Source organism: Watersipora subatra, chromosome 11 (assembly GCF_963576615.1).
Source record: "Watersipora subatra chromosome 11, tzWatSuba1.1, whole genome shotgun sequence".
Taxonomy (NCBI): Eukaryota; Metazoa; Bryozoa; class Gymnolaemata; order Cheilostomatida; family Watersiporidae; genus Watersipora; species Watersipora subatra.
Genome location: NC_088718.1, coordinates 13,256,550 through 13,269,838, shown reverse-complemented (window position 1 = coordinate 13,269,838; position 13,289 = coordinate 13,256,550). Strand labels below are relative to the sequence as shown.

Sequence of the window (13,289 nt, the reverse complement as noted above, 5' to 3'; positions counted from 1 at the left end):
AGTCTAAAATATTTTCGATTCCATCAACAGACATGTGTGTTGAGTATCTGGTGGAATTGCGAGATTTGTAATGTTTTACATATTGATAGGATGTGAATTGTTGAGTGGTGCTGTTCAGCAAAAGGATTGTGAAAAAGAACCCATTTAACGAAGTTATAAGTTGATGAATATACTATATTTACAATACAATAATGAAATTGGGATTACCCCACCTACACTATTAACTTTGCTTTGACACAATCAGAGCTCTGTAAATTTCTGTCAATTCACACAGAATGTCTTCAATTATTTGGGTTTAGTTTCGGCTGTAGTAACATTCCTTATGAAGACTTGATCAGGAGCAGGGGGTTGGCCACCGGCAACTTCATACATGTAGGATGAGGCTATGGCAAGAACGGAACCTAAAAAAAGCACAAGTAATTTTAAGACCTCACACAGAAATAAATTGAATAATTCCGCCTAGTCCCAACCTAGATGTAAGGAAACTGCTATGACATGAAAGTTTTCCTGAAATGAGACAACTCCAAAACTTAATTTTTATTTAACTCATTTTAAGAAATGACAAATTTATTGAAAGTAACTAAAGTTAACATAGTTTATTTGGGTTATGTTCATATTCGGTTTGTTTCTCATGATTTCTCTCGAACACACGTTTTAATTTGTTGCATACAAAACAAGAGATTTGCCAGATCCGAAATACCAAAATAAATTAAATTTTGGCCTTGGCCAGAATGATGATCAAAAATATGACTCAGAACCATTCCATCTCTCTCTGCCATCCCTCAAGTTAGAGCAGGATTCTAGGTTGTGCTATCATCGACTATTCCAAAACTCTCAACTCCGACAAGTAATTTTGCAGTTGTACTATCATAACTATTCCATAGTTGATGATGATACAACTCCAACAAGTAATGTTGTACAGTAGATGCTGCTGTATCGATAACGTATCGTATACAGTATCGCTCTATCGTGGCATCTCTTCTAGTAAATAAGAGTATAACACTGCATGCTGGCACGTGATTGGTTGTAACAATATTCATTATTATAAATGGGAATTACAACACAATATTGATGTACTGACTGAAACAAAAAATTTGTTTTTCAACCATATCGATAGTTTGCTCAAGTATGAATAAAATTACTACCAGAGTATTTATTTTTATCAAAGTGATGAAAATTAATAGTTTAACATTAGTCTGGAGGTCTTAAGATTCTACTACAATGATCAATAATAGATTTGTAAAAAATATCTGAAAAATCAAAAATATCAGCTGACATGGAACCAAATGTTTAATCTCTGTATCGCGGTATTTCTAGAAACCTCGAACCTCTAAGTAGTATAGTAGATCTCTACAGAGACCTCCAAGCTGATCATATGCTTATCAATTACACTGGTCTCATAAAATTGAACTTATCTCATATTATTCCACAATTTCATCATCTATTAATAATTGCACAATGTGTAAACATACCTACTGTCAAAAACTTTCAAATACTTTTATGGTAAACGCTTCTATAACGTAAATCTCCTTTTACATAAATTCCACAAAATGTTATGAATTTATGTAAAGTTTTTGCATCGCACTACATAAGAAATTGCATATAACAAACCGTCAAGTTGGTGCAAGTTCTTAAATTGGATTTGAATCCCATAGTTAGCCTTTAAAATATCGTTTTCTCTCTTGTCACCCTTGAGCGAGAAAACGATGTAGAGGGGTACATATTATATACATATTTTACTTTATTTTACACATATATCTTTTTTTCTCTGCAACATAGACCTTGCAGTGCATAGAAAATGATGAAAAAATCAATTGAAATTGAAAGGGCCATTCCCTCAACTTAACATAAAACTATGATAAGCATTAACCTCAAACCAACTCTAAGTGATGAGAAAAAAGTGAAAGCTATCAATACAAACCAGTAATACCAGTTACTGTCCGCTCATCTATATACAGTGTATATAAATCTCAGTGTTTGTCATCCAGTTGTCCAGTTATAGCGATAAAAGTTTACGCATGAAAAATCCGCTTGGTACTGGATTTGAACTCAGAACCTCCAGTTCTCCAGACAGGCGTACTACACACTACACGTCCAATTGGCCATACTAATTAACAATTGTGCACATACCTGTACAAAAATAGTAGCATAACTGTAATGCGCGTAATGTCATGTCGGAATGTTAAGCTGGCCTAACTGCTCTTATTATAGTAAAGATTTACACTAGCTGAAGTTACTAGCTTAAGTTACTCAAATTCATAGGTAATTACTTCCTTATCCTTGCAACACCAGCATTCCTCTAGTTAAATTAAAAAATTGAAGTATAGTGAGCAAAGCGTAAATTGAAACCTCTAACCCTGGCTTCAGACAACCGGACGGACAAACAGACACCGCTTTTACATATATAAATTTACATACATAGAAATATTTACAAAAATATATTTACATACAGTGCACCATCAGAATACGATTTTGATCTATTCCAGGGTTGGCTTCGTATGGTGAAAAATTCGTATGTAGGGGTATAGAAATTAAAGTAATTATATAATGCAACCATCCCCTGGTAAAAATCGTCAAAATTTTATATAAGCGCTGTACATATTAAAAATTAGTAACAAAATAGTATGTTAACCTTAGTAACTATAGTTACCTACAGTAACTTTATTATATTTAGTGAATTTATTGGTTATGACCTGCATTAAAATGTAACGTTACAATGTTCTATGAGCAGTACTACGTACCGTAGAATGTTCTTACCTTCAAGATAGACGTACGTATAACAAAAATTTTGAATTTATTTCAAATAAGTTTAGATTACTGAACACACACGCTTGAAGCTAAGTTTTAGTATGTATTTTTAACTATTTTACTGAATTTCAACTTTTTATCACAAAGATTTTATCACTTATCAGTTTTTGTCTTCGCTTGCACTATAACTTTTAGCGGCCCCATTTAAAACGTTTTTCAACCTAATTCCGCAAGAAAACCCTAACGGTGCTGTTTTCATGACGAAGTGGATTTTTGTTAGCAGGTTAAAGGAAGTTGTTTGACCACTAAACCTTCTGTAAGAAGGGATCGCAACTCAAACTTTGCTACTATTTTTGAAGGAAAAATATTACTGCTTTACACATCAGAATTGCTGAACTGAGAGCCATCAGTCATCATGTCTCTTTCAGACGATGTGAAAATATTTTCGGCGAACAGCATTTCGGTGTCTTTGTTATTTTGGCGTACGTAATAAGCACACGGATTGCCAAATTTGAACTCGGGCGAAAATTTTATTGAATTCGTATGGTGAAATAAAGTTTGTATGGTGAGGTGAAAAAATCATTATGTTCCACTTTGTAAGGTGAAAATATCGTATATCAGGGTTATCGTATCCCGAGGGTGCACCCAATACATGTAAATATAGATTTTTGTTTTACTTTCTTTTGGACATATGCAACGCTTTTTGTTTCTTTACAGCATTCACCTTTCTGTTTAGAAAAGAATTGATTTAAATTGAGGTGTGCGCTCCCTTAACGTAAAATTGCAGTAACCCTGAAAGTGATAAAGAGAAAAGTTGTCGATACAAACTAATAATAATACAGTTATTGTAGTCAGCAAATTAAAAAAACCAAATTTAGATTTTTTTATTTGAAGGGCCAAAGGGATGAGTTTTGGTCGGTCTTGGAATGGATTATGCAATTTACATGTATTTTACGCTTCGTATGACGCAAAATCCCTATAGTGTAAATGTTCTCAGAACAAAGTATTTAAGGTGTAGGAGTATCTACTGTACAGATGTAGCGGTTTCTAATGTTCAGATGTAGCGGTGTCTACTGTACAGATGTAGCGGTGTCTACTGTACAGGTGTAGTGGTGTCTACTGTACAGATGTAGCAGTGTCTACAGTACAGATGTAGCAGTGTCTACTGTACAAAGATTGTTTCTTCTACTCACCATCGGTGGAGAAACTAAGACTAGCAACCGAAGTTGGTAGCTTGTGGAACTGACAAAGTCTCTTCTTATTGAAGGGGTCCCAGACGTTGACATACCCATCAGAGCCACCTGCAAAACCAGATAGAACCAATACCTTTTCAAAGCATTAATAAAAATCAAGATAATATACCCTAGCATTCTTTGCCAAGCTGTATAAACTATATACATTGCTTACTCTATATTTTCCTTCATGATAGTCGCTGTAGGACTGGTATTTCATCATTACAGCGACCATATTGTGTGATGTAATGCGAACATTATATCGCAGACTATCTGCCGATGTAAACGCGAATGAGTTTGTGATCGTAGAAATAATGTTATCACAAATGATCAGCGATGTACAGTCATACCTCGACATGCGAGTGGCCCAACATACAAGAAAACCGAGATACAAGCCAAATTTCGAGCAAGTTTCTGCCTTGACACGCGAGAAACTTTTGAGATACGAGCATACGAGCCGGTTTTCGATGGCCAAGTATGCGAGAGACCATTTTACAGAACAGAATCGCTCGGTCTTTCTCCTCAACTCAGTTTGAAAAAAGTTTTAAAAAGGTTGACTGAAAGTTATAGTGCAACCGAGGTAAAAAGCACTATACCGGAAAGAGATAATAAAAAATTACGAAGACAAAATTTAAATTAAGTTTAGTAAAAGATTGAAGCTTAGCTTCAAATGTGTGTTTAGAAAGCTTAATTCATTTTCATTTAACCTTTCAGTGCCATCCATGTACAAATTTAGCTATCGGCCTAGTGCCAGCCATTTTACCGAAAATTGCCGATATTGCTTCATGATATGTATACAATATTTTTTCAATTTGAAACTCTATCTAGATCATTTTTGTAACATATTTTATTTTGCCAACATTTTAACTAACACTGCAATGCAAAAATTCAATGTATCTATACTTTGCGCAATGATAAAGCTACATGTATGTGAAGCGATCCCTACAAAGCTAAGATGATCCTCCACAATGTCCCTTAATCTTACAAAACTATTACTTTCACCACTATCAGAGTCACTGCTGCTATTTTAATTATCTGTATAATCACAAAAATCTAAATCTGAATTGGCTATAACGTCATCAACATAAGTCATTACCTGTTTTCTGACTCGCGTGGTACTTAACAAACTTTACATGAAAAATTGTCCGTTTTTAGGTTAGTAGTTCTCAAACAAAAGCTTAAAATTGTTTTGTTATTTTAGGCTAATTTTATAGAGATATCTTCGGACAACGTTGTCAATATCATGAAAGTCCTAAAGACCGTGGGTTATGTTGTCAACGAAAAATAAAATCAGGTTACTACGCAATTGCTGGGAAAGTCGCAATTATGCATCTACGGCACTCGACCATAGAAAACGGATTTATGCGTCTATAACATTGAAAGGGTTAAGTTAACTTCAATGTTTATGTTATGTAGCGTCATAAATGTCTAGTGTACCGAATGTGTTGCTGTAAAGTCTCTCTCAGACCGCTGTTAGCCACTACGTCTGTCTCGACGGCAAGAACTCCATACAATACTTTACATGGTAGTGTTACATATTATTGCAGACCATAACCACTAGATATGTATTTATTACTTTGCGAGTCTAGGTACTGACTTACAACAACCAAAAACGCGTTTCTCTATCGTAATATCCTGATTTTAGGTATTTTTCATAGTATGGGAGCGGATTAATTTGTATTTAGTTATGTTATATAGGAAATATTGCATTGAGATATGAGATAATTGACATACAAGCTCAGTGCTGGAACACATTAAGCTATTATGTCGAGGTATGGCTGTATTGTGGTATAAACACCGACATACTGCGATATAGTATAAACCTTAATCAATCCATCAATAATCCATAATTCATAATCCGTTCAAGTCACAATTTAGACGCTTGACTCAAATCTTCTAGAATGATCTATTAAAAAGAGAGAATACTAGTAACTTCCTGTACGGACCTGTGGCGAATGTGTTGTGCTCAGGATGGAATGCAACTGTGTTTACCGGGTAGATCCTCTCAATCTTTTCTTCTTTAACCCTGTGACACTTGAATGCATACTTTTTCTTCTGTACTTCAGAGGCAGGGTCAAGATATTCCACAGCCACTCGTCCTTCTATGGAACTCAAGACGTATGCCTGCAAAGAGAGCATAACTCCCACATAAAATGAGTGTTTTTAGCAAAGCAGGGGTTTCTACTAAAAAGTGTCCAGTAACGAGGATAATTCCTACAATGCCCTAACAATGACATCTCAAAACTATATTTGTGATAAGTTTGCAACAAATACCTGGTTGGGGCCAATTAGAAGGAATGAAGCCTGTGCTGCTACTAACTTTTTTTTTTTATTAATTTTAACACGTATTTCAAAATATGAGAGTATTTTGAAATTTGGAAAGTATTTTAAAGTAATGATAGTTTTTTCGCTAAGGAGTTTTCGCTCGTTCTCACGGAATTCATGCCAAAAAACTTTTTGTTGACATACGCACAGTAAGACTTAGTTTCTGCTATAAAGCTGTCATCTAAAGTTCTTTGAACCAGAAAAAATTCTGGACAAGAATCACTGCATTTGACAAACGAAAGCCATGTTTAATATTTTTTTTAGTTATTAGTTTAAAATCTATCATTTTTCCAGTCTGACCAAAAAACAGACCCAATATAACTGTAAAAATATAGCTATCAGAAATATTTGAGACCCTTTCACTTGAGGCCCAATGTTGAACACTTTCACTAGCTAAAACGCTGTTTACAATTCTTTTTAATCCTATACATGTACTTAAAACCAAAAATTTAGAAACTATAATATCATACTGTGAATTCTGAGTAAACAAAACCAACCGTTAAATTTTTTTGGCAAATGATAAACCAATAACCTAAATTCCCTGTGGCAAAATTTTGGGTGGATCTGTTAACTGTGATCCATGGTATCTTGTACTGTACATTGTATATTTTTGTACAGGTACTAAGGCTAGCCGTGATAATGGATTCCAGTAGCGAATGAGTTAAACTATTCTTTCCAAATATTTCAGACTTTATACATAGACTTATACATAGATTTATACATAGACGGGTATCCCTCTAGAATAACTTCTAAACAAAAATAATGGGAATGACCTCTGACCCTCGGTAAAAAAATGCCTAAGCTAACCTGTTTGTTAGGAAAAGCTCTGATACAACGTGTCTGGTACTTGAGGTTCGACTCCCTTCTCTGCTGCACATAGCCCATGTTCCTCAGATCCCACACCTACAAACATAGTATTGTACTCAATGTAACGACACGTTAGCTGATAAGGCTGCTGAAAAGGCTCCTTTTGGATTCTGATGAGCGAGGGACATGCGACGGGGTACACATAAGACATTCAGATTACATACCTCTTACAATTTTAGGACAACTATGGCAGTCTTTGCTTTGATCAGAGTACATGATGGCACACGATGACAGAGCCGAACAGGGTCCGTTAACACTGAATAAGCGTTAATAATATCATCACACGGATAGACTACATCTACTATAGGTTGAGTAGCAAGATTAATCTCTAGTGTTATTACCATCATCCTCATCATCATCATCATCATCATCATCACCATCATCGGTGTTTACAAGTTACAAAGGGCCAGTACAAGGACAAAACTTAAAATTTCTAGCTTAAATAAGTCTTATCAATAATTTTAAAAACAAAAACCCACCTAAATGATTGATAATAACAGATACGACGGAACTCATTATAGTAACTAGACTACTGTATGAATGTCTGGAAACCTTGACTATACCTGTTCAACCCATCCTTCTGTAGGCTTATATAATGTATCGGCATTGTCACATGACATGTTAGTGCTAGTTATTGCAGTGGTTACATTACATGTTAGTGCTAAATATAGCAGGAAGTGAGTTCCGCAGAGAATGCACTTGGAATCCTGAAGAAACTGGTTCATTCAGAAGAGCTAACCTACCAGAACTTTTCGGCCTGCAGTGCCAACTATGAGCTTATCTCCGCAGACAGCCATAGTGTAGACCCTGTCTGGTTGTGAGTAGGAGCCGGTACCGCAGGGTGTTCGTGGATCCCAAAGTTTTACTGTTGAATCCCAGCTACCTATGAAGTAAAAGTGTCAACCCATAAATAAAATTGTGTCAAATATTGTAAAAGTGGTAATAATTGCCAGATACAAAATCTATGAAAAATTTCCTTATGCAAACTTATTTCCTTATGCAAACTTTCTTCATAGCTCTAAGCTTCAAAATTTGCTCAAAAAAACCACAGCAAAGGCATGATTCAATCCATGAAGTAATAGGGAAGAGAGACAACTTTGAAAGGACTTTTATTAATTGTATTTAGACAAAAGTATTAATTACATGCAAACAAAATAAAGATGCAATGTAACAAGTTTTTTATTGACATGAATAAATTTAGCGGCAATTCAACAATTTATCGATTATTGTAGCCTTGTTATCACAAAGTTGTGCTTAGTATGCTAGTAAATGCTTACAGATGATCAGTGTACACCAACTTTATTATTAGCAACTATTTCTAGTTTACTCTCCCCACAGTCTCATAAACTAGCTGAAAGTTCCCTGTACACATATGAATGTCTATATCCAAAGTTTTACTCCTCTACAGCAGTGTGCAAAATAAACTGGACCATCTTTGTTTATTGAATAAATTTCTCAAACTTCATTTTAATAATCTGCTATTCCTGCCTTTCTTACTAGTAAATAAACACTAATTATATATACCACTAGATTCAAAATATTGTCAACATTCAAAATATTCCATCAAATACTGTGTAAGATGCACCCAAATTAGATTAGATACAGTTTCTCGAACCAATGTAATAAAAATTATGTGAAAACTGTTTTGGCCACATAATACAGTGATTAGATATCAGCAGGTTTCGTGTGATAATTTTTTCTTTCTAAAATTTATGCATGTAAATTCTTTGTTTCTAAAGTCTATTCTCCCAGAATTGCTAAATACGAAATAAGCAAATAAAATGTATGTAGTGTGATCATATTGGTACGGATTGTTTTTTTTCAAAGATTTAAAATGAGATGATTTTTTGTTTTTAAAATTTAAACATAAATATTTTTCATTTCCAAAATTTAGTCTTGTAGGCAAATCGAGCCTTAAAACGGGGAAATAAAAATTTTTGTAGTGTGATAATATCTGTACAGATTGCTATTTTCAATCATTTTCAAAATCAAATGCTTAGCATTTAGCTTATTAATCATTCAAAAACATAATATTACAGCTGTTTGGTTTACATATTTTAAACAAGAACAAAATGAGGATTAATTTAATATATAATTTATGACTATTAACTGAATTTCCAATAAGTAACAATGTTGTAAATGAGAATTTTAGTTTTCCAGTTTATTTCACACAGGATCGTATTTTATTAGTCTTATAACAGAGCTATTGCAAGTGATGACATCCCAGGATCAACTCGAGCTCTGTATCTGAAGCTCTTAACAAGAAACCAAATTTGTTTCAGCATTAAATTAAAATGGCATAGAAAGACAAGCTAGGGTGAAATACCTTTTATAAACTGGTCAATCTACCTGTAATGATGACGTTGAGATCTGAGCAGTAGTCAACACATCTGATTGGTGCTTCGTGGGAGCCAACCACAAACTCTTTTGTCGCATTGAAGTCATACATCTTCAGTGTTTGGTCAAGACCTGATTTGTTAGAAAAAATTAAGTGATTGAATATGTTGAAACTGTTTTTGGCCACATAATAATTTAATCAAAAATAACTACTGTAATCTACAACCGAATTCCATGTTGACAAGACTTTGGTCGCAATATGAAGCGGATAGAATCTTGAGATAGTTTACTACTTGACATAGTTTACTACTTGACATAGTTTATTACTTGACATAGTTTACTACTTGACATAGTTTACTACTTGACATAGTTTACTATTTGACATAGTTTATTACTTGACATAGTTTACTACTTGACATAGTTTACTACTTGACATAGTTTACTACTTGACATAGTTTACTACTTGACATAGTTTACTACTTGAACATTTTAATAAGAATAAACAGAAACTAAGGTCAGCAAATGACAAAAAACCAAGATATAAAAAAACAAGTGGCTTATATGCAAAAAGTAGGATGCAACTTGTTTTACGCCTGATTTACTGATTGTTGATTGATTGGTTTATTTATTGATCCTCCCGCTTGTTCTTTGTTAATGATTAACAGCCATGCAAATTAGTTAACAATGGTTATATCGCCTCAAAGTTTGTCCAACAACAAAATTGTTCTTAAAAGAGTAAAACGAATCTCGTTATTTGATGTCTTATTCGGTTTATGTAAACCAAAGATTTTTAGCTTAAACACTGTGCGTGGATAAGAAAAAACTGAATATACAGAACTTTGTTCTATCCAAATATAGTTTCTAGTAAAACTAGTTAGTAATAAACATACTTTATTAATGCTATTAATGCTCTCGACAGAGCTTAAAATAGCTAGGTACTCCGGAATAGCTTACCTCCACTGTAGCTATGAACTGCATCATGGAAACAGCAGTCTAAAACTGGGGCAGTGTGGTTATACTGCATACGCAAGGTATTGGAGTTAACATCATACAGTCTAACACCATTGTCCCATGAGCTAACAAGTAGTAGGTTTGATGACTGAGGCTGAAATTTTACTGCAGAAATTCCATCCGTTGGCGGGTTTTTTAGAGCAAACATCACATTGCTGTCTATGTTCCCAGAATCTCCCATTTTGAGTTACCTTAATAAAAAATAAAACAACAGATGGAACACATTCCTGAAATACTGTCACCTATATTATATGTAGACACCTACTGTCACCTGTCACAATTTTAGGTGAATTATTTGTCCTTAGATTTTCTGATCACACTATTAAACTTTCCTATATGAAAAATAGTAGCAAGAAAAACAATCTAGAAGGTTGTTCAGTCAGTTGTGTATCAATGTCAGTGACTCTGGATTTTGAACCAACTCAACAGAAGTACACCACTGATGTGTATTCAAGCAAAGATCTTCGAAGACTGTTGAATTTGGTAAATCAATCAGGACACACCTAACAAAGAATAATGTGTGATTTGTGCACACTACTTACATATCATTCCTTACAATTTACAGGTGCTACAAGCTACAAGGTGATACAGAAACCATGTTTTCTCAGTATTAAAAAGTTGTTTTATCATTTTATCAGCTTGAGACCAAGTTATATAGTCTCTTAGACAGCTTTGACTAGTTGTTTACTATTCCTCATGCCACAAAATCTAACCACACACTACTTTGTTCTCAGGAATATTCCTTTGTCCATACAGCAACTTTGGTATGTACTAAACATCATCAAACTTCCTACAGGTGTTATGTAATTTGCTCAGTAAAATTTCCCAATTCGATATCAACCGAACACATAAACTAATTTAACACATAAGACAAATTTGTCTTTGCTTAAAGCTAACGGTTTTCTTAACTGAAAATTAATTGATCTCCTTTCAATGGAGCATTTTGTAAAGCTACAATTCTAGCCAAATAGATAAAGCAATGAAGTCCTATTTTTTATCCCCTCAAGTAGTCCAACGCGTTAGCATTTCAACAATGGAAATGATGAAAGTGTGAAAGCGTCTTTGCTTAAATTGATTACGAAGAAAGATTTAAAAAGAATAATTTGAGGTGCTTTTGCATTCCAAGTGCATACCCAAAAGAAAAACTGTCAACAGCACTGTTCGGATACTGTGTCATCTATTTATTCAAAGAATATTTTAACTGTTTCAAAAAAAGGTACATGAGCCAAAAGTTATGGTGAGTCATTGCTTGAATAATATCAACTGACAGCAAATCCTAGAGGTGTGAAGTTATTACTACTGCTGTAGCTACTAGCATTTCAGTTTTAGACAAAAACATGAAAAAATGTCATCAGATTTCTATCTTCTTTTGAAAGTTCTTTATGTTGTCAATTTTATCATATGCAGTTTCAGTTTACCTGCAAATGTTCATATACTTTACCACATGTTTAATTACCTTCAGGAACAATTTCTTTACAATACAATAAACGCCCCAATAATGTAAACCATCTTTTTCCATAAATGCTGCTGAACATAGAGAATTTATGTAGTTTTCGCTCCGAATTATGTAAGAAGTGTCATATAATGCAAAGCATCAAGCTGGATTGAATCGCTAATATCATAATTGAGTCAACGCTTAGAAAATCCACTAGCTGCACAACATAAACGTAGTACTACAAGTGTGGCCTAACACATTTCCTTCAATGACACAACCTAGGGTATGCGTATGGAATCCAAAAGCGCCCTAATTTAATTGTAGTTATTTAAGGCAATTTTACAAAAACTCGTATTAATTACAAATTTTAAAGGAGAAATGACTCAGGCATTTTGACAGCTTTATACAGTAACACCTTCTTCATGCTCATGTTTATTTAAAAAACCTAATAATAAATTTGCCTTTGTGTGATTGGCTGTCAATATGCTGATGACTGCATTTTAACTGATAGCCATACAGTACTTTATATATTTGCATGTAATGAAAAATAGAGCAACTTATAAAAACGGGAAATTTTAGATATAAACAGGCAAGATATAAGCTTCATAAGCATAAGCTTTTTAGCTCAACCCTGTATATTGGAAAAGCACAAGCTTTTTGCTATTCCTCTGACTGTTTAATAACTTAACAAAGTTATGAGGACGCCTCTTTTAAATTTTTATGGGTCGGCAGTGTTGTTTAGTTTAAACTCCACTTATAACCTAATTAAATAGGCACATGTCTATGCACACTTGTTTAATTGAGTTTATATTGATGTTGATGCACTGATTTAGTTTTCCCTTTTCAGTTGCCAATATTCAGCAATTAACTGAGAATAATTTCTTATGATGCCTGTTTTAATGCTTACACTAATATGATACAAGTTTCCTGGTTTGCTTGATGAAAAGAAACAATTGCCTGTAGGTTTATGTTTGGAATTTTTAATACATTTAATAAAAGCACATGAATCTATTGGACCGACCAAATAACCAAAACCTCTACCACACATTGTCTGTATGTTCATTATTATCTTCCATTATTGCCTCTTCTGTCAACTGTACTTTTACATACGGTATCTTTTACTAGCTCATAAACACTAAAGGTATCGTGGAGTAACCCTCGTGATATTGTCCATTGTGTGAGGTAGCAACAAGTAGGCATTATGACGCCATAAATTCGTTACTCTATCCTGTTACAGTAACCTAAACATAATTATGACTCCGTAGGTCATTATCGTAAGCAAAATTTTCTAAGTGTATGGAAAGAGATGGGAGTATTTTCGAATACATGTACAA

The 13,289-nt window shown here is 34.0% G+C and overlaps 1 protein-coding gene across 1 annotated transcript in view; it reads right to left on the bottom strand.

Moving 5' to 3' along the window:
- Window positions 1-159: 159 nt before the first annotated feature.
- Window positions 160-13,289, bottom strand: part of LOC137408835 (mitotic checkpoint protein BUB3-like) — a 25,954-nt gene continuing 12,824 nt past the window's right edge. Inside the window, exons 2-8 of the mRNA XM_068095416.1 lie at window positions 10,464-10,711; window positions 9,522-9,641; window positions 7,916-8,055; window positions 7,113-7,208; window positions 5,927-6,104; window positions 3,942-4,049; window positions 160-401 (exon numbers count right to left, since the gene is read on the bottom strand). Coding sequence (XP_067951517.1) covers window positions 286-401; window positions 3,942-4,049; window positions 5,927-6,104; window positions 7,113-7,208; window positions 7,916-8,055; window positions 9,522-9,641; window positions 10,464-10,701 — 996 coding nt within the window. The 5' untranslated portion in view covers window positions 10,702-10,711 and the 3' untranslated portion in view covers window positions 160-285. The remainder of the gene's footprint in view (window positions 402-3,941; window positions 4,050-5,926; window positions 6,105-7,112; window positions 7,209-7,915; window positions 8,056-9,521; window positions 9,642-10,463; window positions 10,712-13,289) is intronic.